Source organism: Musca autumnalis, unplaced genomic scaffold (genome assembly GCF_047663935.1).
Source record: "Musca autumnalis isolate F117 unplaced genomic scaffold, ASM4766393v1 scaffold_5, whole genome shotgun sequence".
Classification (NCBI taxonomy): domain Eukaryota; kingdom Metazoa; phylum Arthropoda; class Insecta; order Diptera; family Muscidae; genus Musca; species Musca autumnalis.
Window position 1 is genome coordinate 44,322,242 of NW_027412088.1, and position 22,987 is coordinate 44,345,228.

At 37.3% G+C, this 22,987-nt stretch overlaps 1 protein-coding gene across 2 annotated transcripts in view; it reads left to right on the forward strand.

Moving 5' to 3' along the window:
* The window catches only part of LOC141386711 (putative inorganic phosphate cotransporter), a 60,738-nt gene that overhangs the window by 31,414 nt on the left and 6,337 nt on the right, over positions 1-22,987 (forward strand). Inside the window, exon 1 of one of the 2 annotated variants that reach the window (XM_073955630.1) lies at positions 11,396-11,733. The exons of the other annotated variant lie outside the window; for it this stretch is intronic. Coding sequence (XP_073811731.1) covers positions 11,709-11,733 — 25 coding nt within the window. The 5' untranslated portion in view covers positions 11,396-11,708. Of the gene's footprint in view, positions 1-11,395; positions 11,734-22,987 lie in introns of those variants that run through there. 2 annotated transcript variants of the gene reach the window in all.

The window sequence follows — 22,987 nt, forward strand, 5'->3', positions numbered from 1 at the left end:
TCGGCCTTTCACAAATTTCATCAGGGAAGTTACCTGCCGTCCATGTCGCGAACAGATGGGCGTAGATTTAGTGGCGAATACTTGTTTATTCCTTGCGCTGAAGAAGGTGGTAAGATCGGCCAAATAGCAAAGACCCTTAAGCCTTTAGTCCTCCCCAGCGACAGAAATAGCTATACAGTTGCCGATCATCAGCATGGGTTTCGTAAGTTGATGAAATTTCATCAGAGAAAATATTCACAAATTTCATCAGGGGAAAATACCTGACGCCAAGATCGTACACTCGTCCGTTACTATATAAATGGCGTTTGGAGGGAGCGGAATACAGGAGTGGTAGAGAATAAACAGTTGCGGAGACATCACCCCCACATTGGGGAACTCCATGGTTTCACTCTACGGGGATTGGACTTCTTGTTCCTGAATTCCACGTACGACTGGTGACCACACATATAATTTATTATTAAACGTTTCAAATTTGGCCGGAGGGTTGTCTGCTCGATGTCCTCATGCAACGTGGAGTGCTTGACAGTATAAATGGCGTTTGGAAAGTCAAGCGCCACAATCATTGTTCTATTACACGGCTTGCTCTGGTTGACTCCTCGACCAATATGAATGGTGGAGATGGCGCTTGCGCAGCTTACGAAATCCATGCTGATGATCCTCAACTGTATAGCTATTTCTGTCGCTGGGGAGGACTAAAGTCTCAAGGGTCTTTGCTATGGAAGACAAAAGCGAAATCGGTCTGTAAGATACACCTTTGCTGGCATACTTGCCCGACTTCTATAGCTGGACCACACTGCCCATTTTCCTGACTTCGTGAAGGATGTGGATGGCTAGCAACAGGTTGAGAACTTTAATGAAACACTTGAATCCCAGCACAACCGGCTGTTTCAGCATTACCTTGGAGATGACATCCCAAAGCTTTGTATGATTTAGCGTTCCTGATGACATTCGCAACATCATCCATTGCAAATTGTGTTGGTTCATCCTCGTCAGGAAGATATCTAATGCAACGTAGTTCTCTTTTTCTTCGCCCTTTCATTCCCGGGGTGCTCGACAAACTGTCGATAGAAATAACTTGTTTATCTTTACGGATCAGTCAGCGTTGCTGGTGTTGTGGTTGTAACAGTGTTTATTATTGTATGTTGGTGTATTCGTTCTTCCGTCAATCTGGTTCTGGGTCTATCCCCAATTCCTGGAAAGTGGCCACTTCGATGGTATGTAACCACAGATTCACTGGAGCTGGATGAGTAGGTTTGGCGGGGCAGTTGAAAAGGTGCGCGATAGATATCCGCCCAATAAGAATTTAGGCGACTGCAATATCCCGAGCGTAGTTGAGCCAAAACTACTCTGGTTTGTCGTGGCAGCTAAGGCTTCTCAGCTGCTGTAGATGGGGGACTTTATTCACACTATATTTTCCTATGGCCTTAGCAACTGGGACCGTGTGAATGTTATTTAAACCTCCTGTATCGTTGGACCTGCACGTATGCAGTCAGCGTAACGTCGCCAAATGTGACTGAGGTCCTATTTCCTTCTTTCCAGGGTTCGAGACTGACTTAATTGTTGTCCACAATTTTTTTATTCCGGCTCCAATGTTGCAACTATTCAGACGATTTAACCACTTGTGCCGCCTATGTTCACCGACCAACCTGTTAAAGTCCATCAGCTCCCATACTCAGCGGTCACATTACCCAACGGTAGTCACGGTGCTCTTGAACCAAATTTAAATGGAAGGTGCTTACACCCAGGAAGTTTTTGCGGATTCTGAAACTACAATGTTCATAGATAAGAAAAATAAAAAAGAAATTGGCGGAGCGCTTTTTAAATAAATCGCGATTCAAGTAGACATTTTTAGGGGTTTTCTAGGTTTTCACGATTTTGCTTGGAAACCACAAGTCCTATCGAAATTGTACGATATAAAATATAATATATATACAAAAATTATATATATACAATTCTCTATAAGATTGACGTTTATGGTATTTTCATAAGTTGTACCTTCTAAAACAGTGTCATGACTGCAATTTCCCAACTTAAACTTATACATCTCAAAAATGGTACAACCTAGGAAAAAGATACAAAAGTAATCTAGTAGGGAATTTTAACAGCTACAACATTTTCTTAAGTTCCATTCCGATATGACTTGCGGTTTTCAAAATCCTAAAGACCTGAGAAAAAAATCTGAATGTTTGATCTCAACTTCTATATCTCAAAAACGGTAAAACCTACGAAAATATTATGCAGGACAATCTTGTACAGAATTTTCACTGCTAAAACATTTTCTTAAGCCCCATTTCGATAGGACCTGCGGCTTCCAAGCAAAAACGTGAAAACATACAAAAAACATAAAATTGTGAACTTTGACCGCGATTTATTTAAAAATCCCTCCAGCGATTTTTTCTTGTTTTTGGGTTTTTATCACCTATGAACATTGGTGTTTCAAAATCCGCAAAAACTTCCCAGGTGTAAGCGGTTTTCACTTAAAGTTAGTTAAGTTTAACATATTTTGTAAGGTAGCGATACAGTCAATGCATTGTCCCAGTTTGAACTTCTATATCTCAATACCGGTAAAACCTACGAAATTATCATAAAGGTCCGTATTGTAGAGAATTTTCATAGCTACAATATTTTCTTTAGTCCCATATCGATAGGACTTGCGGCTTTCAATCAAAATCGTGAAAACCTAAAAAAAGCCTAAAAATTTCAACTTGAAGCGCACCGGCGTTTTTTTTTTTTTTTTTTTGATTTTTCTCATACATTGTAATTTCAGAATCCGCAAAAACTTCTCAGGTGTAAGCACCTTCCATTTAAAGTTGCTTTCAGAGCCCCGTGTAGTGTCTAAGTGCAGTTTAGGGTCTGTTCGAAGATCCTTTGGAAATGTATACCGATGGTGTTCGTTGTGGTCCTGTTTACAGTGTTATTATGTTATCCGACAAGTCCATGCTTCCTGGCATACTGGTCCAAAAATTATACGATGACCCACTGAAATGATTAGTGGGCGCGATATCTATCGAAAAATATGACTCCCAAAATAAGATGCACTTCCATAATGAACTATGTCGATCCATTCCTTTAAGTACCTCCTCCGCAATATTATTATTTTAAGCCGACTGATACTTTTTTACTTGTTTTAACAACGTATCACAAATAATTGGGATATAGTTCAAAATTCGGTTTAACTCTACCATTTGAACCGAAAATATTAAATTTACTCTCATCTGTTCTGTGAGCAGCCATGCCATGCAATCATAAATTTTCGTTATTATTTTTTAACACAGCTGTCATAATATTTCCTCTACTAATTGTCCGGCATGTCCAATATCTTTTTCTTAAATTTTATTTTTATTGGATTTTTGTTCGAATTTTGAGTGTGACGAAAATTGGCGCTTATAAGCAAAAAACAAACACAAAACAATTAAGACATGCAAATTCCAAAAAAAAAACTTAATTGATGACAATTGGCTATGAAACGCCAACAGCACCAGTAACTTTCCGATCAAGCGAGAGATAAATAATTAAACACCAATTTGACAGAGACTAAATTTCTTAGATTTGCCTGTTTTGGTCTCTCAGCTGATTGACGAAGTTTCGGTTTTTTGCGGTGGTCACTTCAAATTTACCCAACCACAACGGTTAATGAACTTTAATGAAAAAATAAAGGAATGTCAGTTCTTTTTTTTTTGTTGTTGTTTTATTGTCATGTAGCGGCTAAAAAGTTCGAACTTGAATGACAAATATTCGAAATTGATATTGAATGAAAAGTAGCACGTGTATTTTTTATTGAACACTCTTTGGATAACAAAGAAATTAAACAAAGACCGATAAAGATTTATGCGGTATGCAGTTTAGCGACCATTCATTTTTTATTTCCATCCTGTAGGTCAAGACTATTTTTAGCTTGGGTTCTTTTGGATAATTAAAATTTAAACAAAGGCCGTTAATTTGCAGAGGTATTTTAAAGACAATGATTAAATATTTTTGCTCTCATTTTGTTGAAATAAGATTTTATTCTTAGTAAGTGTTACATCAGCAAAGGCACATGTGGACATAAGCCCCGGAATTAAGTTTATATTACCATTCTGGTGGTCTTATGAAAAATGGATTTCCCTAATTGGTATATATGTATGTATGTATGTATATAGCTATAATAAATAATTATTAATTGGATGTTAATGTTCATTTGACATTAAAACTTATACCATATAAGAAATAAGATTGTACATACATATATCATTTATACTGCATTCTTTCTCATGATATTGTTCTAAAATTGCTTCCAAGATGGGAATTACATCGCAAAAGAAAGTTTAAGTTAACCTGTGTTCGCTCCCCGTCTATATCAACAACACTGCCATCGTACAATTATGGTCTGAAAAATGTCTAACCCATATATTTATTTAATTAAAGCCAGCCACTCATGTACCGAGATCTTTATCCTCGTAATAAGTATGAGATTTAAAATATTTATTGCTACAACACCCTATATTTATATTTTTAGAACAGCATTAGTTCTTGGAGAAACAACACTTGTTACTCCTCTTTGCGTGCCTATTACATGTATAGTTTTCCAGTTTACAGACTTCAAAATTGCCAATACAACAAATTACGCAGTAGCACACACAAAATTAGTTGTGCGATAATCGTCTACTATGCCTGAATCATATGCTACACTACTGGGCGAAAGTATTCGTCAAATTTATTATTGACCAATGGAAGATCGTTGAATCGTCAACGAATTGGATAAAAGACTTGTGGAGTTTAGAATCGATTTCAGTGTGCTTAAAACCGAGTCTCAGGCGATGTTAGTGAAATTAAATCCGAACTTAAAGATTTTAGAATAAAAAACTTGCACGCTGAAATTAGGATAATACTGATGAGAATCTACCTGAAGTTTTTGGAAATATTTGCCGTTCCATTAATGAACCCAATTGCTCCTTGAGTACAATCCGTACATCGGCTGAAAACCCGAAACAACACCAAGGAAATTAACTCCACCGTGGTGCAATGGTATGCACGCCCTCCTTGCACGCAGAAGGTCGGGGGGTTCGATTCCCCGGCCAGGCAACATCAAACATTTTTCAACGGTGGCAAAATACCCCTCAGTAATGTTGGCGACATTTCCTGAGTATTTCAGCCTTGAAAAACTTCTCCATAAGTGGTGTCTTAAGACACGCCGTTCGGACTCGGCGATAAACAGTAGGTCCCATATCATTGAGCTAAATATGAATCGGGGTGCACTCATTGATATGAGAGAAGTCTCCCTTGTTCCGTATGGGATGTTGTGGAACAATGTTTTTTTTTTTGTTTTGTGTTGTGGTTATACATATATGCCGTGTTTAACATGGGTACCCAGTCAACCAATCGTACCCACAACGTAATGAAATCGGTACGAAATTCGGACGCTACGTCCGATGTCGGATCCGAAATCGTAGCGATTTATTAATGAAAGTTGTATGAAGTGGTTAACATAATTTCGGAACGAAATCGGAAAAAAATCCTTTGGAAATTTGAAAGTTGAATTTTTCTTCTGAATCTTCTTACAGATTTCTGAACGATTTCGGAATAATGTCGTATGAATATCTAAAGAATTTTTTTGGTGTCGTTTTATTGACCATTTTTATACCCTCAGCATTTATGCTAACGAAGGTATATACACTTTCATACGGGCAAAATCTGCCTCATCGAAATAATGGTTTTGGACCCCAAGTATGTTTGGACGAAATGTATTTCAGACAATTTGGAGTCGATTGAGCAATGTCCGTCCGTCTGTCTGTCTTTCTGGAAGATAAGCCATATCGGTCCACTCCTTCAGGTACCTCCCCCACAAAAGTTCAAAAATGATCGGAAAATTGTTCGTACGGTAACTCTTGAAGGAAGTGACCGAATATCTACCAGATATAGATCAGGTTCAAATATGGACTATATTTGTCCACTCCATCCGGTACCTCCAACACAAAATTTCGGATAAGTTTACTTTAAGAACTGATATCGAATAACGTTGATTTTTGTTAAAGCAACTTGCATTCGCTGCCTCAATTACTATGGTAAAAGTTTTTTTTCAGGGGCAAGTCCATACTTCTTGAGCAAACAGTCCGAAGAGTGTTTACAACCCCATATGGCACCATATGTAGTGGCTGCAGATCCACTTCCATAATGGTCAATGTCGATCCATTCCTTTTACTATCTCCTCCGCAAAACGTTTGATCTTTAAACCTAATCAACATTGCTGTGGTCGGTTCATACGCCCAAAATTTTTACGTTTTTTGTGAAAAATTGTTTCAATATACACAGACTGAGGGTATATCTCTGTCGGCAAAGCCGACTGATACTTTTTTTACTTGTTTCATTGTTATTTTTTTATTGGAAGACTGTAACTGTAAAATATTATTATTAAAATTATTTTCTGACCTAAAGCCAAACAAATCAAGAAGTTAATATAGTCCTAAGGTCAACAATAATTCAAACAAAAAAAGTTGCATTTATATTTAATTTTTTTAAAAATTGTATATGCGAATTTTATAACCAACCACTTTGTTTTTATACAACAAACTAAAATCAAACCCAAACGCTTGTTGTTATTTGTTTGCAGTTAAGTGGTGGTTGTTTTGCGAAGGGAAATTTGTTTCCAACATTTCGCTCCGAATTTGTACCAAAATCGGAAGAAAATCTTTGGTATATTCGAAGGGAAATTTACTTCCGACATTCGCTCCGAATTCAGAACGAAATCTGAACGAATTTCCCTACGTAAAATCGTATAGAAATCGGAACAAAATCTCAACGATTTTGCTTCCGAAATTGTTTAGATGTGTCGGACATCCGACATTTGGTTTGCTGGGTGCCTACCTTCTGGTCTAACCCCACGGTATTTACACAACACTGAGCTAATTACAAGCGACCTACCAGCGCCCCCTTGCACCGTAGTGAGATACCAATTGCATTCAAGAGTTTGGCTCTGTTCATCACCTTGGTTTGGTGAGGAAACCATCAAAAATTCCTGCCTTTCTATAGCTTAGACTGCCGGTTGCAATGCAGCTCTACAACCACAACTATACTCCCACAAGAGGGCAGACACCAACCACCAGAATAGGTCTACAGACCAGGGCCAACTCGTACCAGTAGTCCCAGAACTAGGTCTCTATTACGACCTCGGAACCAATAAGACTACTACCAGTTGATCTCCAAACGGAACCGAGACCTCGATTATTCGTGAGTCGACGAACAAATTTCAATGCGTTCTAAGCCCGAATTATAATAAACCGTCCTACATGAGGGTGCCACCTTGGTGCTATTTAATGTACACCCGCTTCATCGTAATATTGGCGACATTTTCTGAGTATTTCAGTTATGTAAAATTTGTATACAGACACGCCGTTCGAACTCGTCGTTAAAAGGTAGGTTTCATATCATTGAGTTAATATGAATCGGAAACACTTAAGGCCTGAGTACATAAGCTACCTCGCCTGCTTGCCTTGCTTGCTTCTGATAAAAGAATAAAAAAGAAAAGGGCATCCCAGTTCGAAATTTGCTCGGCCTTTTTTATTAGGGTGTGGCGATTTGAACAACACCACGGGTGCCTGGATTTTCTGATTATTGGAATTGTACTGAGCAAAAAAGTCCACTAGACCATATGTCTACGGTGGGTGGAAATTTCCTTTTGGAGATGAAAGGACTTGGTGAGTGTACTAAGAGCGCAAAAGGAAATTTTCAGGATAGGTCAAGTTTTTGAGATATGGTTTGGCCAAAATATCGTTGAAAAAAATTTCAAGTCAAAATCCGGGGGCTCGATTTTCACCGCAGACATATGGTCTAGTGGAATTTTTTGCTCAGTACAATCCCAAGAAGCAGAATTTCTAGGCGCCCACTATCACTTTTCCTTCCATACAAATCACCCAGGCCTTTATTGGTATAAGAGAAGTCTCCATGCCCATCTTGGGATATGGATAGGTAAGTTGACTTTCGATAAATCGACTTTTTGCAGTCAAAAGTCTAAAAATCCTAGTCGACTTTTGTCTGGAGGGAAAATCGCATAATCGATTATCTTGTGATCGATTTTCGAGTTTGTCCATAGATTGTTGACTTGGCGGTTTTACAGTTTTGGTGACGTATAATCGATTACAATCGATTTCCTGCCGTTAATCGCCAGACCGAAAAATCTCATTTTTACCCTCAGGCCATGTTTATATTATAGTCCTTTGCAGGGTTAATCTTCTTAATGGGGATTTATTTGACGTATACGCAAAGGAATTGACATTTGAAACCCAATGGGTTTGTTAAATCCGGTTATACATAAACGTACTATTAGACTAAAATCTAAAAGTAGAAAAATCGATTATTGTGTTCCTTTACTTACCTGAGGTTACCATTTTTACCATTTCTTACCATTCTTAACCTGCAAAGCGTTCCTTAACTCCAAAAAGTGGTAAAACTGGAAGCAATTTTTAAGAGAGAGAGAACAAAAATGGCGTTCTCTTCTACCGCAGGCTACCAGGCAAATGTCTTCGTGTAAAAAATGGTGGAAATGATTTTTCGACATTTGTTTGACGATTATTTGGCAATGAAGAAAAAAATTAACAAAAGCAAAAGAAAAAAGCGAAAGCTGACAAAACAAAGCTAAAAACAGTGAAATAAAAGAAGAACATTGCATTTGTATGTTTCTTTTTGACATTGTTACCAGATCTACTAGTTTTCCGTGCCTTTACTTTTCTGGTAAATGATGAGAGAGCAATTTTGACAGTTTTCTATTTTACCACTTTTACCATTAAAAAGTAAAAGACATTGTTACCAGATCTACCAGTTTTCCGTTCCTTTACTTTTATAGTAATACTGGTCATGAGAGAGCAATTTTGACAGTTTTCTCTTTTACCACTTTTACGATTAAAAAAGTAAAAGAACAAAGTATTATATCCTACATGTAAAATTCTTCTAAGTCCCATCCTATTTTTATAAGTTACTACCTAGTTCGAATTTGGCTCTGCCGTTCTTTATTCATTTAACAGAAATGACTTAAGCAAGAATGTCAAACTGTTTATGCACCGAAGCCTTACGGTTCTTGTTGATATAATTACTTTAACTTCTACACCATGAGCCTCAGGGCCGTCCTATACATCCAGCTTCTTGTGGTTTGGATTCAAAGGCGATCTCCATTTTTCATTCACGATTGTGATGTGGCTGCATCTTCTAAGGAATTCAGAATTAGAGGTCTAATTCTCAGGCCACGATAGCAACGATTAATAAATGATTGTAGTTTACCTCTTTCTCTGGTGGATACGAGCGATGTTTCACATCAACCTTGGTGCCACTATCGTCTGTTGCATAGCAGAAACCTAAAATCACCATATGGGCGTAAAATTTCCTATTGGCGATAAAATCAGGACATGCCTTACAAATTCAAGCTTCTCACAAAATACGACCCAAAGGTATCTGATTTTGTCCTAAACCGCGATAACTCAACATACATTTTCAGTTTCTTAGGTATTTAGTACTTTGTATGATATCCTTTGTTATCCTTTACAGCTGTAAACCTTCTTAGCATAGATTTAACTATGTTTTCCAAGATGAAGAGAGTGCATTTGCTTGAGATATTACGTCTTCTTATATTTGTCTCCAAAATACTCCATAGATTTTCAATAGGATTCAAATCCGAGGATTGGGGAGGTGTTTGATTCACTTTTGGACAGTTATATAGCATCCGTTCACGAACAATGTATGATTTGTGTTTGGGGTCATTATCTTAATAAAATTGGAATGGTGTCCCCAATCCCATTTTTTCAGCGCTACATTTCAAATTATCCCTCGGAATGTTTAAATAACACATTTTGTACATAATTCCTTCGATAAAGACAAAATTCCCTGCATCGGAAGCAGTCATACAACCCCATTCCACAACAGACCCTCTTTCGTGCTTTATTTCGTGTTGATAGTAAGAATTTCTGCGCTTTTCCGTTTAGTATTTTCCCAGTTCAAGATGGTAAATTTAGACCAGCGTCTATTATCGTGCTATTGCTCAATCTCGACTTCTTCGACAGGTGTTTTTTTCATACACATTACATCAAATAAAAGAAGACAATGCACTTGTCATGAACTTTATGCACTGATATTTCCCTTGATCCTTCCCTAAAAATCCCTTTTGCCAAATTTTGTTTGATTTTATACACAAAAATCTACACAAATTTTTTCTTAGAACTGTAGACATAATTTTTCGCATAAGTGTAAAAATTTCCAAACGATCTTAGCTCGTTCTTAGGCAGCCGCCGCCAACAACAACAACAGCAGCAGCGATCAGAGTGTTTTGTATAGACATGCCTACCATACCTGTACAAAGTGCAACACTTGAGCACATTGTTGGTAATTGGCGCCTAAAGCGTTTACGAACAAAAATAACACAAGTAAGCGTTTTAAAAATAGACAGGCAGGCACAAGCCAGTATGACAAGCCACCAAACAAGCAGTAAGCCTGCCTGCCTGGCAGTTAGACAGATGGACGGACCATTGTTTTCATTTATGGAAGTCTCAGAGTACACTAAGACCTCGCTTTGCGTCGTTTCAGTTTGCGTTGTTTTCGAAGTTGCGTCGTTGCATAGTTAATACCAATTTTCAATCTGCGTCGTTCGATTTTCGATGTTGCGTTGTTTTAAATTTGAGTGTCTAATTTTTTATACCCTCCACAAAATTTGGAGGGTATATAACATTTGTTTTTTCGATTGTAACGCATTGAAATAACCATTTGTGACCCTTTAAAGTAGGTATATACATATATTCTTGGTCAGCGTAAAACTCTAAGTTGATTTAGCCATGTCCGTCCGTTTGTTGTAATCACGCTATCTTCGAATGATTTGAGATACAGGACTGTAATTTTGCCCACATATGTATTTGGTCTGAACTTACATCAAATTCAAAGATGGGCTACATCAGTCCACGTTTTAGTAAAGCCCCCATATAACGGTACCGCCCAATTTCAGTTGTTTTGACATTTTTAGCGACATTTTCAGAGCGAATTAGCTTAATTTGCCATTTAGTGTTCCCAGTGATGTAGAGACTTGACATTGGTCCACGTTTTGTTATAGCCCTCACAAAGCGATACCGCCCGAGCATTTTGACTGTTTTAGCTACATTTTCTGGCCGAATTAGACCAAGATAGCTATCATTTGGCGTTTAGGGTTCCTAGTGTTTAAGTAATTTCTCCACCTAAATTTGTGGGCATAAGAAAAAATAGTGTTGTTCTAGCCTGGAACCTATCTTCGAACTTAACATGGTTTTCCATAGAAAATCTTAATTCGCTTTGCGTCGTTTCACTTTGAGTCGTGTTTTTTTGGAACGTATCTACGACGCAAAGCGAGGTCTTAGTGTACCCGTACATGGATGGTATTGTATAAAAACCATACATACCTGTCTTTGGTTAGGTAGAACTGCATGTGAGACAGTTGTAACAAGTTCAGTTTGCGTGGTATGGGTGTGCAAAAAACGAAAACTAGACAAGAGGCAAAACCCAAGAAACAATTGAAAGCCGTGCTGTTGTTGTTTTTCTCGTTGATCATTTGAGGTAATCACGTGCAAAACCAGAATTCAATGGTATTTTAAAGAATCACTTGCACATGACTTCATCCTCCCCGGCTGGCTTGCTGGCTATGAGCATTTTAAGTATCTCAACAATTGTTAACAAGAAAGGTATTCTCATACACCCATACAAATACATTGGTAGTAAGAGTTGTGGTAATGGAAAATAAAGAGAAAAATACAGGTATGTACTTAGTTGAAATAAAAATGGTCATCTATTTGTAAAAAAAGAGAAAAATGGAGAGATAAACTGGAAACGATTTTTTGTGTAATGATTAACTCTTATCAGCTCAGCTAGACTGATACTGTTACAAAAATGAGGGAGATAAGGTCTTATTAATGGTCATTTTCAATGGATAAACATAGATGATATTAGAAAAATGTAATGTAGGAGGGTCCCAGTAAAAAAAACTCATTAGTGAAAAGACAATATTAATTACCAATAGGCTAAGAAGTAATGGGTTATTTCTTTAAAATTTGTACAATTATGAAGTATCCATTCTCGAGCAATGTATGACTCATGTTCGATGTCATTATCTTGATAAAATTCTATTTTTTTAGCGCCACATTTTAATGGGTACTTTACACGATATGTTTTTTACATATGAGTTCTCACTTGTCCAATACAAAATGTATATGCAAAGTGACAACTCATATGTAAAAAACATATCGTGTAAATTATCTCTCAGAATGTATAAATAGCACATGTTAATCATGATTGGTTCGATAAAGACCAGATTTTCTAAACCGGCAGCACTCATACAACCTCTTTCCATAACAGACCTTCCTTAACGGTCTGAATTGTGTGTTTAGAGTTCAAAGCCGTATTTGCCCTACACCATATGTCTTAAGCTAGGGTCACATTAGACAAATATTTGCTCTAGCGACCGGCAGTGTGCGCTTGCTGAGAGCAAATGAGCGTAAATAATGCATTGGAATTTATGCTCATTTGCTCTCAGTAAGCGCATACTGCCGGTCGTTGAAGCAAATATTTGCCTAATGTGACCCTAGCTTTAGTTGATCCACCCGACCCAAACAAGATAAATTTGCATCGACCAAAAATAACACCTTTCCAAAATTCAAATACTTTTTTCGTGTTGTTGAACCAACCTCAATCAAATTTGGCGATTTTTAGGATTTATGAATGGCTTTTTTCGGTGCAACTCTACCATGAGACCATGTTTACGAGGATTCTCCTAATGGTTTATGGGTTAAGATAGGTACATTAATCTCCACGCTTGAGATGTTGTGCCGTTTTATATTTGTCTCCAGTTCAGTCTCGGAATCATATTATTTTCTTTTTAATAATTTTTATCTGACATTAAATTCCTTTAGAAAATGTTTATACCCTCAGGATTTATGCTAACCGGGGTATGTACACTTTCATACGGGCAAAAGGTGCCTAATCGAAATTATGGTTTTAAACCCCAAGTATGTTTGGACGAAATCAGTTTCAGACAATTTGGAGTTGATTTAGTCATGTCCGTCCGTCTGTCTGTCTGGCTGGCTGGAGCACACGATAACTCATGAACGGATCAACTGATTTGGTCCAAATTTGGCTTTTGTTATATTTTGTCCAAACTTAGTTTAGGTCCGAAGGTGGGTTATATCGCTCCACTCCTTCCGGTACCTCCCCCCACAAAAGACCGAAAATGTTCGGAAAATTTGAGTAACCAATGTGGATCATACTTTGCACATCGTAAAATATCTACCAGACTTAGATTAGGTTCCAATATAGACTCAATCGGTCCACTCCTTCCTGTACCTTCCACACAAAATTTCGGAAAAGTTTAGTTTAGGACCTACTCTCAAATCGCTTTGATATTTGTTGTAGCAACTTGTATTCACTGCCCCCATACGACGGTACAAGTTTCATCAGGCGAAAGTCCATACTTCCTGAAAAAATAGCCTGAAAGATACCATATACCATATGTTATGTAGTTGCTGGAGAGCACGATAACTCTCGAAGTGATCAACCGATTTGGACCAAAATTTGGCCTTCGTCATATTTATACCCCCAGCCTTTAGGCTAGAAGGGTATATACACGTTGATACGAAAAATGTCTGTCTGTCTGGCTTGTGCGCAGGATAACTCTCGAACAGTTCAACCGATTCGAACCAAATTTTGGGTATCGTAATATTTTGTCCAAACTTAGTTTAAGTTCGAAGATGGGCCATATCGGTCCACTCCTTCTGGTACCTCCCCCACAAAAGTTCAAAATTTTTCTGTAAAATGGTCTGTAGTGGGATTCTGTAACTCATTTTTGCTGTTATCGATAATTGTCGGTAAAATTAAAATGTTTATAATTTCGATAATTAACGAAAATTTTCGGTAAGTTAACGATGAATAAAAAGTAGTCGCTAGCCTCTACCGACACAAACAGTGATGCCAACTTTTCTTAATGTTTTTAGTCATAATTTTGCTATTTAATTTTACCGATTTTTGTCGATAACAGCAAAAATGAGTTACATAATCCCACTACTGAACGATAACTCTCGAAGGGAGCAATCGATTTAGTCAAAACTTTGCACATCGTATTATTTCTTCCAGATATATATCTGGTTCGAATATGAACTATATCTGCCCACTCCTTCGCGTACCTCCCACACAAAATTCGGATAAAGTGAAGTTTAAGGACTCCCCTCGGATGGTTTTGCATCTTTTTCTGTAAGCTTTTCTTGCGCCTCCCTTTATGACGGTATAATTTTTTTCTTGCGGAAGTCCATACTTCCTGAGATATTGGCCTAAAAGCTCCAAGAAACCCTGACGGCACCAACCAAATCCTCGCGGGGAATTTCTGATTGGTGCAGGCTTTGCACATCGTATTATTTCATCCAGTCATGTATCAGGTTGGAAAATGGATTGTATCGGTCCACTCTTTCGAGTACCTCCCACACAAAATTCGGATAAAGTGAAGTTTAGGAGCTCCTCTCGCATCGTTTTGACTGTTTTTCAGTAGATTGTTGGAGCGGCCTCATTTACAATGGTACATTTTGTTCCGGTCAATACTTCCTAAGATAATGGCCCAAAAGCTTCAAACCCCTGTCGGATATTGTGCAAGATAACTCTAAAACTTTTTTAAAAATTTCTTTCAAACTTATTTTAACATAATTTAATATTTTGAGTCCTTTATGAAGAAGTTTGGTTGCCAAAAATGTTTGGTATATGTCAATGATTTGGTATATGCCCACGTTGCAGTACCTAAAGATTTTAAAGCAAACTCGTGATATAAAATCAATATATTTTATATACGGCATAATTATTGTGTTTGATTTGGTTTTGTTGTTTTTTTCTTGGTCAATGGCTGAGGGTATTTCTCCGTCAGCACAGCTGACTGATATGTACTTACTTGTTTATCCTAACTTAGTTTCAGTTCGAAGATTGGCAATACCGGTCAACAACTTCCAGTACTTCCCCTAATATTTAAAACATGTCTCTAAAATTTCCTCTCCTTAGGGAACCTCCCCCACAAAAGTTCAACATTTGTGTTTGTTTAGGGTATGTTCGAAGATCCTTTGGAAATGTGTACCGATGCTGTTCGCTGTGGTCCTGTTTACAGCGATATAATGTTTTCCGAGGATAAGTCCATGCTTACTGGCATACTGGCCCAAAAGTTATACGACGACCCATTGAAACGTCTAGTGGGCGCGATATCTATCGAAAAGATATAACTTCCAAAATAAGATCCACTTCCATAATGGACTATGTCGCTCCATTCCTTTAAGTACCTCTTCCGCATCACTTTTGAACTTTAATCCTAATCCGCATTTTTGTCGGCAAGTTCAAATGTCCACAAAGGGCTACAAAATGCTGAAAAGACCTTGTTCACGTAGGCGAAGACTATTTAAATTAGTTATTGTATTCAGAAAGTAACTTTAGTTTGTGTAAACTATATATGACTCTTATTTTAGTTGTCCCATCTCCGCCTACGTGAACCACTGATTGCCATCACTGATAGTTCTTCCTAATTCTCCTTTGTGTCGGCCTTGACCGTATAGAAATGTAAACAAACGATATTGTCGTTTTTGTGCGTGCCATGGTTTTTTGGCAGTCTGTCGATTACCGTGTATAAAGTTTGACCGTCTCCCTTTGCAACTAGCAAAACCTTGAAAGTGTACCACAACAATTATTGAATTTTCCCTTTGGGCGTGCATTTTAATAAATAAAAACTTTGACTTTTTGTATACGCATAAAATCAGTGTGTTTCATTTCATCTGAAATTAAGCTATCGGGTGTCTTCGTACTCTGTCCCCGTTGGGTGAAATCAAACCTTGCTATCTCTGGTGTTCTTGTGCTTTGCCCCTGCGTAGCTATCTGATCATAATAAACCCAAATATCGCGTCGCGAAACATACCTCAAATCTTTGGTGTGGATATTGGAGCTGCCGTTGGTGTGTGGTATTGACCTTATATACATTCGATCGTTCCGTAGATGAAAGTTTCAATTCACATAGGCTGAGGGTATATCTCTGTCGGCAAAGCCGAATGATACTTTTTTTACTTTTTAGAATCATTTTAATTTTTAGAATTTTAGTATCATGCTTTCTTCTTCTTCTATCAAGAAGCTTCATCTTATATTTCCTGAGTGATTGTAACTGTGTATTTTCTAATATTTTTCAATAAAATACACCATAAATTTTCTATAGAATTCAAATCCGGGGAACCACTTTTATAAAGCATCCATTCTGTGTAATTCGTGGGAATGTTGCGCCTAAAATTTTTTCTCGCTGTTTTTTCGGATTGTTGCAGATACTCACTGTATGACATTACATTTAGTTCAAGCACTCAGGCGCAATAATTTCTGAGGATTTGACTGCATTTCTTCTGAAAATAATGACTGATTCATCAAAAAAGATGCAGTACAGCGGCTCTTGTTCTAATAATTAAACTACACTTTTCGATGCAAACTGTGGAATTGACTGCATTTCTTGTGAAAATAATGAGTGATTCATCAAAAAAGATGCAGTATAGCGCAAATTACTATGGTGTAATGATTTTCTTCTCGGAGGAGGTACATAACTTCTACGACACCACATGGATAATAATGTAATCGGTGACGGTTTCTATCCCCTAAGTCGCACTTTTTTGTTAGCTCCGCAGCACTTTTCGCTTGTAGATATCTTTCATGATACAACTCTTTAAAATAGAGAGAGAGAGGGAGAGTCAATTCAAAATTTGCACATTCCGAAAATAGTACTCTTAATATTGTTCACCCGGCATACGTGAGTATTATGCGAATGTTAATCATATAATAAACAAAAAGAGTGCTGCAAGTCATGTGAGAATGAATGTGTGTCAGGCATGTGTTGTACTGCTGTTGTACATTGTATGTACATACATACATATATTGCATTATGTTGTATTGTTGTATTTCTTCATAATAGGTATTAAGAAAAACTCGCGCGATAAACTCGTGAGTTGTTGTTTTCTGTTGCTGTTGTTGTTAACACAATCGGCAGAGATATAAATAAAAGTAAGTAAATAAAACAGCAACAAAGTAAAATAAATTATTATGCGTGTTTGCTATTATTGTTGTTGATTATCTTTTCACTTTGAGAGACATTTTTAAGGTATTACCACGAGGCTGGTTGGTGAACGATGCAACCACAGCTATACGAGATTTGTATCGATAATAACAAATAAGTATAATACTGTTGATCATATTGATAGAATCGGAATGAAAAACTCATTCATATATTCGTATGTAAGACACCATGAGTGTTCCTATTCGTTTTAATTTCACTTGACTGTACTTTGTTATTTTTAATTGCAACCAAAAATTTGAAATAAGATAACACAGTTAACTGAAAAATAATTCGTTACGGTTACGTTGTGTTTTACCATGCCGTGTTCTTAGTGTAAAGGTCAAAACGAAGTATTGGTTATAACACAGCAGGTAATTTGTTTCATTGTTGAGGAATTTCGATGACTAATGTAGAAAAATATTTTGGGGATAGGTAGCTAACTAACACTGCAATAGAAAGTTGATTTTTTTGGAAAAGGTAGAATTCAGTAAAACCAAATATGAGTGTCTGAGATTAACTTAACTCTAAATTATGCACTCCAGGGCACTTCAAACGCGATTTTTTTGGAAAATAGGTGTTTTGTTTGAAACATATATATGTACATATACATACATATGTATATGGAAATGACAATTTAAGTGCGTTTTAGTAAAAATCTTTTGATGTAAATGCGCTATTATTTGTATTTAAATTAGTGCTCATTATTATGATAATCGCTCTCATTCAATTTTCTTCAAATCGTGCACTCTCCGAGCTTGTGTTGTTCAAAATTGGAATAAATTTAAAGCCGTAGTTACGAAGGTCTTCGAAGATTGTCTAGGTCGTGAAAAGAAAAAAGGGAAGAGTGAGTACATATCACCACAGTCATGGTCACTGATTATTGATACAGCTTTATTAAAAAATAATTTAAAAAACTCCCTGATAAATCTAGAAGAAAGAAAAAAGCATACAAACTGAATACCGACAACTTAATAAGCAAATAAAACATTCAATAAATGACGACAAAACTGAAAACATTTCCAAGATAATTGCAAAAACAGAAAGTGCTAAGGCAGTGGGAAACTTGAAAACTCTTTTTAAAATTACAAAGAAAGGCTGTTAATTTAAGTTGACAAACAACTGAAGAATTAGAGAAAACGTTTTATATGAGTAACGAAAAACGACCGGACCTTTCCATCGAAATACAATTGCCATCGAAAGAAGAAATTACCGATGCCATTATATCGTTAAAAATTTGAAAATCTTAAGGAATTGACAATATTGCAGATGAAATTCTAAATATTAGAATCTAAAATGTGACACCCCATATTCTTCGAAAACATTCTAAATGTGCTTTCAGCTAAAGAAATTTTACCAAAAGATTGGTTGAAGGGTATCATCATTAAACTTGTATGGTGGAGGGTAAAAAAAGTTGGGCCGGCCGAACTTAACGCCTTTTTATACTCTTCACCATAGTATTGAGGGTATATTAAGTTTGTTTTTCGGTTTGTAACGCATTGAAATATTCGTTTGCGACCCTATATAGTATATATATCCTGGATCAGAGTAAAATTCTGAGTCGATCTGTGCATGTCCGTCTGTGGTAATCACTCTAGCATCCACAAAAATGGAGATAGGACGCTGAAATTTTGGGAAGACGAGTCTTTTGTTTGCAGGCAGGTCAAGTTCGATGATGGACAATATCGGTCCATATTTTGGTATAGCCTCCATATAACAGTACCGCCCGATTTCAGGTATTTTGACGTTTTTAGTCACATTTTCAAACCGAATTAGCTATAATTTGACATTTTGGCTTCCTATTGATCGTCAAACTTTTATTCCAAAAATGATGGGCATATGTCCATGTTTTGGTATAGCCCCCTTTTAACTATTTTCGGTATTTTGTGGATATTAGCTACAATTTTCAGCCGAACTTGCTGTAATTTGACATTCGAGGTTCTCAGTGGTCACCAAACTTTTCCACCAAAAACTGTCAACATAGCTCCAGCGAGAACAGCGACATGGTGCCTCCTCAAACCTTCAGTGGACCATCTACATGAGGAGGCAAAGATTTTTCCAGTTAATCAACACAATGAGATGCCTTCATTGCAGTACTTGCTTGGGTGTTACCGTGAGAGCCATCCCAATCACCATCTGCTGGCTAGGCCCGACACATTCAGGCATATTAGGAAGGATATTCATCCTCTAGAGAGGGGGTCCAACAATATAGGAGAGAAGGCCTTAAGCAATTATAGTGCGAATAAAGTACTCGGAGTACATCCTCCATCTATCGCAGCTGAGGAGCGTCAGCTGCCACGACAAACCAGAGTAGTTTTGGCTCAACTACGCTCGGGATATTGCAGCCGCCTAAATTCGTATTGGGCGAAATCGATCGCGCCGTGCAAGACATATGGCCAGTATGCGGCATGGACCCGCACGACACACAACATCTTTTTAACTGCCCCCACCACTGGAGTTAGATGGGTATCTAACTCCAGTGGATCTGTGGCTACATCCCATCGAAGCAGCCATTCTTCTGGTACTGGAGATAGACCCAAAGCCAGATTGAACAGAGGAACGAACATATAAACATAATAAAAACACTGTAACAACAACAACATAGGTCCATGTTTTGGTATAGCCCCCCATATAATGGTACCTCCCGATTTTTGGTATTTTGAAGATTTTAGCAAAATGCTTCAACCGAACTATCTTTTGACATTTGAGGTTCTCAGTGGTCACAAAACTTCACCACAAAAAATCGTCAATATAGTACCATGTTTTGGTATAGCCTCCATATAACAGACCTCCCGATTTTCGATATTTTGAGGATTTTAGGAACATTTTTAACAAAACTAGCTGTAATTTGCCATTAGAGGTTCTCAGTGGTCATGAAACTTCTCCACCAAAAATCGTCAACATAGGTCCATGTTTTGGGATAGCCCCCATATAAATGTACCTCCCGATTTTCGGTATTTTGAGAAGTTTTGCTACAATTTTTAACCGAACTGAACATTTGAGATTCTCAGTGGCCACGAAACTCCTCCAACAAAAATCAATATAGGTCCATGTTTTGGTATAGCCCCCATATAGTGGTACCTCCCGATTTTCGGAATTTTGCGGATTTTTGCAAAATTTTGTAACCGAATGAAGCAAGTACTGCAACGAAAGCATGCAATTTATTTCTCAATTTCTTTACCTACACCCTAAGTGCTGCCGGATAGGGTCTGGAGGACCTTTTTCCTATCGCAGATAGCTGTGGCATGCGCGTACGACATGAACATGCTGTCGAATGAGACCCCTAGAATTTTGGGGTTGTTTCTTATCGAAATTCTGCTACCATCGACCACGATATGCAACCCTGTTCTCACTTCTGCCGTCCATGTAGTGAATAGAGTGACCGTAGATTAAGTGGCTATTTGCACATTCCTCGCGTGGAAAAAAGTGGTAAGATCAGTCAAATATGTAGGTGTTCAACCTTTCACAAATGACATCAGGGAATGCACCCTACGCGAAGATAGTACAGGATACGTTACGATTCCGTCTAAGGGCCGGAAAACAGAAGAGGTAGAGGTTAATCAGTTCCGGAGATGTCACCCCACCTTGGGAAACTTTCTGTTTCACTCTACGTGGCTTGGACTTCTCTCCTGAATTCCACGTACATACGTTTGGTGTCCACACATATAATTGATTATCCAACGTTTCAAACTTGGTCAGAGGATTGTCTGCTCGATGTCCTCAAAAAGCGTTGAGTGCTTGACCGTATCAAAGTCAAGCGACTACATAACTGTTTTGTCACACGGCTTGCTCTGGTTAAGTCTTCGACTAATATGTGCGACGTGCAGCGCTGTTGTCGTAATGTACTGCTTACGGAATCCATGCTGATGATCGGCAACTGGATAGCTATTTCCGACGCTGTGGGGGACTAAAGCCTCGGGGTGTTTGCTACGGGCGACAAAAGAGAAATTAACCTGTACAATTCACCTTTGCTGGCATCCTTGCCTGGCTTCAGTAGCGGGACCATCCTGCCCATTTATCAGACTTTCGGAACGATGTGGGTGGCTAGCGGCAGGTTGAAAACTTTAGTGTTCATTCGACTCCCGGCACATTCAGCTCTTTCAGCATTACATGGAGATTCCATCACCAAAACTTTGTATGATTTAGCGCTCCTGATGGCATTTTCAACATCATCCATTATTAATTGTGGTGGTTCATTCTCGGCAGGAAGAAATCAAATGCGACGTAGTACTCTTGGCCCTGTAGAACATATTTGTAGGGATCATTTGTGTATTGGAGGACCTGCTTAGGAATATTTTATAGAACAGAAGACCTTATCCAATTTTAAAAATTCTTCGATACTGCAGTGCAATAAAATATTTTTCAGAAATTTAATTTCAAACATGTCATACCGATTTGCATAGAAATTCCCTTAGTTTACTTGGAAAATTTATAATCCTTTCAAGCAAGCAAGTCATATGCCATCCATCAGAGCTGAACACTTGGTGATAGCGATTAAATTTTGTTTTCTATAAATATGTATGTATGTAGGTTGGGAAGAGGTAACATTATGGCAAATTTTTTTGTGATATAAACAATGACGTCTCTTGGTATTATTTACAATATAGGATAAGAGTTCTAGGTGAAGTGAAAAATTACCATGTCAAAACAGATACCCCAAGGGTAAGATAAGCTATAATATAGTACATACCTACTATGGAAAAATCTCAAAATTATTATCAAATAATGAAACAACAATGGCTAACGGGCTTATTAACAAAAATTATTGTTGTCTGGTTGTTTGGTATTAGTCATTTATTTATTCATTTTTTGTAAATATTAGCATTTAAGTTATCACAATTTTGCAAACGGGCCCCTAAGCAATTCACTGGTGGTATGACCGACCAACACTTTTTTTTTTCTTTTCGGTGGGTGAAGTATTTAAAAAAACAAATAAAAATTGTAAAAATATCATTTTGAAGGTTAGGAAAGCGGAAGTTGTTGATAAAAATCACCGAAAAAATGTTTTGCTTAATGCGGCAGTGGCGAATGTTCGAAAGTTGCAAACTTTTGCTCTAGCAACCTAATTATGTTAAATTATTTCTTAAAAATTTATATTTTTAGCATTATCTAAATAGGCGCACATTTATATAAAATGGAGATAATTTGTTACGCTACCGATTTAGACAGTTATTATTTATTTATTTAAATATTTATTACAATTAAAAATGATAATAAATCGGCTAATATTTAGACATTTTTTATAAATTTTCATAGAATCGGCGTTTACTTTTTTGTAACCATGAACGAAATATTATTGAATTATGGAAATAATTAAATGCTATCGAAATATTGGTCAAACCATAAGGAGAACATGTTCGTCTATACAGAGAGTTTTAAACAGATTAAAAAGATATGCATAGGGGTCTTATGTAGAAAATATTATTACATTGGGTGTCTTCTATAAAAAAAGCATTAATACGAAAGATTGCTTAAAATCACAGAATATGTGACCTCCATAGGACTTTTCTATATAATAAAAGACCACTATATGTATTTTCTATAGAACAATTAAAAAGGTATCAATCTGCTTTGCCGACAAAGATATACCCTCAGCCTGTTTGAATTGAAAGTGTCCTTTGCGGACAGAACGAAAAGTTGGTTTTCCCTAAAAATTATATATGTATATAGACTTTGGTATACATTTCCAAAGGATCTTTCCACAGATCCTAAACTGCATTTAATAAAAATTTTGAACTTCTGTGGGGAGGTACCCTAAGGAGAAGACCGATATGGACCATATTTGAAGTTAAACTAAATTTTGATAGAATATTACGAAGTCCAAATTTTGGTCAGAATCGTTGAGTTGCCTTTGAAAAAAAAAACTTGCACTGCCGTAATGGGGACAGCGAATTAAAATTATTACAACAGAAATCA